The 4,570-nt window shown below is 40.0% G+C and overlaps 1 protein-coding gene across 1 annotated transcript; it reads right to left on the reverse strand.

Moving 5' to 3' along the window:
- Nucleotides 1–668: 668 nt before the first annotated feature.
- On the reverse strand, nt 669–4,192 carry mc4r (melanocortin 4 receptor). Its single transcript, XM_051411238.1, has one exon. The coding sequence runs from the start codon at nt 3,693–3,695 to the stop codon at nt 2,712–2,714; it is 984 nt and encodes a 327-aa protein (XP_051267198.1). The 5' UTR covers nt 3,696–4,192; the 3' UTR covers nt 669–2,711.
- Nucleotides 4,193–4,570: the final 378 nt, after the last annotated feature.

A 4,570-nucleotide genomic window follows, 5' to 3' on the forward strand; every position in this document is an offset into this window, starting at 1 on the left:
CATTTGCAACGATATACAAGAAATGTGCCCAAAATCAAAGTTCTCAAACTTTAAAATTCTTTCTTCAGCTCATCAGCTTTTCTTCATTTCCATCCCTTTTTTGGAACTTGTATAGATTTAATGACAAATAATGTTCCTTCATCAGAGTCCTTCATAAAAATAAATCCCTGATATTCTGTGTTACATTCAGTGTTTGGTTTGATATCTGTAAATCCATTACAATCTAAAACTCTATTAAGATGTAATTGAATTTGGAATTAATTAGTATCCATTTGTCACACTGATGCTCCCGCAGCAATATTGACTGCGTATTAAGTTATTTTTCAGAGTTATAAATGTTTTGTTTACTTCAGTTTAAATTATTTACCATAATGGAAAACACTGTGGGCCTTTTTCCGGAAAAAAAAAACTTCAGTTTGTCACCTCAGAGAAGAAACTGTGCTACATTTCAAGTTTATGTGGGGAAATCTATTATATTTCAGTGACATTAGAATAGATTCTTGTCTGTCTTTTTCTATAAGTCAAGTTTTTGAGCATGATGTTGTTTTCACATCTGAATTTGAGGAACTGTGTGTTTTTTCCTGTTAAAGTAAAAAGTCAACAACCTAGTCTTTGTGTAAAGGTTAAAGTCTGCATTCCAGAGGAGAGCTGACAAACAGAGCTGATGCTGAGGTGGCAGTATGATTTATTGAAGTTACTTTGCAGCAGTGATTCACAGAGGATGCAGTGGTCAAGCAAACACCTTCATATCAGCACACATGAATCAAATTCCAGGCCAAGCTTTAAACAGAAAATTAGACTCCCGTTTACATCAGTTCTGTTGTGTATTTTATGAGCTTAGAGATGCACTTCAAGTTTAAAAAGGCAGAAATAAATAAGGCAATATCGAAAATAGCATTTACCTACATATAAAGACTGATCACATCAGTTTCTGAAATACTGTCACAGAGAATACGGTTGTTCTTTACATCACAGTGCAACATATTTAAGGCAAGGAGAAAGCAACAAGTTACACAACAAATACATAAAAATACATTCAGTAAATCTGTCCTGTTACATGAACATGATGAAAAATAGATCTCTATATGGTCACATGCATACTGCGAGTGAGAACAACCCACATGTGCAAATTTACACAAATATCTACACAAACCACAGATTCACAAGAGCTTTGATTGGAAATCAACATGAGTCAGTGGACTGACAGCAGCGCCAACTAGTCTGTTTGATATATGTGCTCAGACTGAGATGATGAAATGATTTGTGGAAATTAAAGTGACTCTGTTCATCTTTTTTTCTGCTGCTCTGTTTAAAAGGGAAAATCAGAGGTGATGGTCTATATGGTCTATCCCTGATCAGGTTGGGTGTGAGATTACCATCAAGGAGACAAAAACTGGGAATACACACTAGAATAAATAAGGTTTTATTCCACCCTGAATTGTTTCCCCATTTGTCTTTAAAATGCAAATAAATGCTTGTTAATTGCCGTTTTTGTGCCTGAGAAATAGACTGGCATTTTCCTGATTTCCCCATTTTAAAGTCAAGCTCTGAATTATTTACTTTTCTCTGTAGTTTATTGTTAAGCTCATTCTGTACCCAGGATATATCATTATTTGTTAATGTGTATGTTTTTATGTCCCCTTTTAACCCAATTAGTGATTTTACAATTGTACTACCCTCCATTTTAGATCCCAGTCAATAAATATTATGCATAAGCATCAGAAAACAGTCTGTGAGTAATACGCTGAGCGAGTTAAAAATGGGAAACAGCAGATCAGCAAAGAGCTGAAATGTGATATTCTTTATTTGTGCTCTTGTTTTGTGATTTCCAAAATAATCTAGCTTGATCTCAGTGCTCTCATACCATTAGGACAACTTGGAAAATCACAGGCAATCATCTCTTCTACAGAGTAGTCTACCTCTACCAAAAAAACACACTTTAGTTGAGCAAGCTGTTCCCTGTGCTTCCCATGATCTCTTCCTTCATGGATGGCACATAACATACAAGGGAAATCACTGAGGTGTAATAATTTATCTCATGAAAAGTAAATGTTAGGGATATACATATATTTGCTTGCGGTGTGCGAAATACTCTTGCTGTTATGAGGTGGATTACACCCTTTGAACATGGAGGTAGTCTGTCATATACTATATCATATACAGTAGAGCACATGCACTCTGGCATTTAGGTTCTGGTTGCAATGCCAGTGACATTTCATACCATAATCCATGTAGATACATAAAGTTCTTTAAGATAAGCATGGTATTTCTGATATTATTTCGGAGTGAACTACAAGATAAGTGTCGTAGGAATATAGACAAGATTTCAGAGTGAGAAAGGGAAAGGATTTGTAAATGAATCACATTTTGACCATGTGTATTAAATAAACATGCTGGTAACACTTACTTTAAATTGCACTTCAGAACAGCGTTGACTACAAAACAAATGAGCAATTTTCTACAGAGTGGTACTCTATTTTACAAGGTGTTTGTAAACCTACCTCTTTAGAAGCCTGTCTCATGAAACCATAGGTGAGTCCCCTACTTATTAATCATTTATAGCTGACTGTGAGAGCACAGGGCACAGCAGAGTCACGTCAGTCCACAAGTATTAACGCTCAAAACCTCAAAGTCCTTGTTGGACAAGTTTAATTTAACTTGCAGATTTTGGTTGTCAGGGTCATAGCTGCTGCTCACATTTAACAGGCAGCTCACACGCACAAGAGAGCGTGTGAGCAGCAGAAAATCTCTTTGAAGGTTTTTCTCATCTCTTGGCTGCGAAACGCGTAGATGATGGGGTCAATGACAGAGTTGCACATGATAAGGATGAGGTACATGTTGAATTGGGACATGAAGCAGGTGCAATAGGGGTTCCTGGGGCAAGTGATCATGAGGATGAGGTGGAGGAAAAAGGGCGCCCAGCACACCACGAACACCCCGATGAGGATGGTGAGGGTGATGGCGCCCTTCATGTTGGCCCGCTGATGGATGGGCGCGTTCCCTGGCAATGCTGCGATGCGCTTCATGTGCAAACGGGCCAGCAGGAACATGTGGACGTACAGCGACGCCATGAGCACCAACATGGTGAAGAACATGGTGATGAGGCAGATGAGCACTGTGGTGCTCTCTGAGTAGATGATAAACAGGATGCCGGACACAATGCAGCATGTCCAGATGCTGCTGATGACCAACATTGCTCTCCGCAGGGTGACAATGTTGTGGTATCGCAGTGCGTAGAAGATAGTGATGTAACGATCAACCGCGATGGCCAGCAAGCTGCAGATGGATGCTAACAGAGAACTACAGATCATAGAGTCAAACACATTGTCCATGCTTTTGATCAACTGGACGGGGATGGTCAGCTTGCCTCCGTTGATGAGCGCTATGACAATAGTCTCAGAGGCATTGGAGACACTGACGAGCATGTCAGCAACAGCGAGGCTACAGATGAAGAAGTACATAGGTGAGTGAAGGTTCTTGTTTTTGATGATAGCAGCAACAACCAGGATGTTCTCCAGCAGGCTGACAATGCCCAGAGTGAGGAAAACCTCTGGGGAAATCAGCAGCTGTTCATAGCATCCTGTGGACGAGTCCTTCTCCTCTGCTGATAAGTCTTTGTTAAGTGGCAAAATGCCCGAGGTTTGGCTCCGGTTATGGTAGCCATGGATCAATCCATGAGCCTCTGTGGTGTTCATAATTTCTCCTTTTAAATTCCCTCTCTAAGACTTCTTTGTCCGTTGTTATTTGTCCATCTGCCCGGGCAGTGTTAAAATCTCAACATGTGTGCTTCTCAGCCTCATTATCTGGAGGACAAGCTCGGCACCCTTGAGAGAGAATGAAAAAATCTTTGCCGGTGTTCCTTCTTCCTTTTCACCTTTCAAGATTGCCAAGAAAGGGAATTTTCTTCAAACATCTGCTGCTGGTGTGATTCTCAGCCAAAAACAATCCCATCGCTCCCCTCTCATCTCTCCACTCTGGAGAAAATGTAATAGTATGAAGTTAAAATAAATGTTCCCTGGAAAAGATGTAAGAAAGATAAGTGGAAGGAGGGAGGCAGAAACACAGAAAGGCACGAGAAGAAAAGGAACGTGTGTGAGACTGATTAACAGTGAGCAGGAAAATGAGACACAGTGAACTAGTACGCTCTGATCTCTCTGTGTGAGTGCAGGCAGAACATCCCTTAGCAAGCTAATGTGGTCTTCCCTCTCTCTCTCTCTCGCTCTCTCTCTCTCTGCTATTATACCAGGCACACACACACACCCCCTGAACCCTCCTGGTAGTTTTCTGTCCTATCCGCTTGCTGATAAGGTTGGAGGAGGAGCAAAGCTTGGCTTGACGCACATTAATGGGCAAATTTAAAAATGAATGGATTTAAGGTGCATTATTGGTGCATATATGGAATAGAATGAGATATTTTAGGTTTCAACGGTAAAAACATTAAACATATTAAATGTGGATAAAGTGGATACATAGAATTATTCTTATTATTGGTAGTTTTATATTTAAAGTTGAATTAATTGATTGAAACCTCAGTAAGCTGACGGACACACAGCACTGACATATCATCGGC

This window comes from Dicentrarchus labrax, unplaced genomic scaffold (genome assembly GCF_905237075.1).
Source record: "Dicentrarchus labrax unplaced genomic scaffold, dlabrax2021, whole genome shotgun sequence".
Classification (NCBI taxonomy): Eukaryota; Metazoa; Chordata; class Actinopteri; family Moronidae; genus Dicentrarchus; species Dicentrarchus labrax.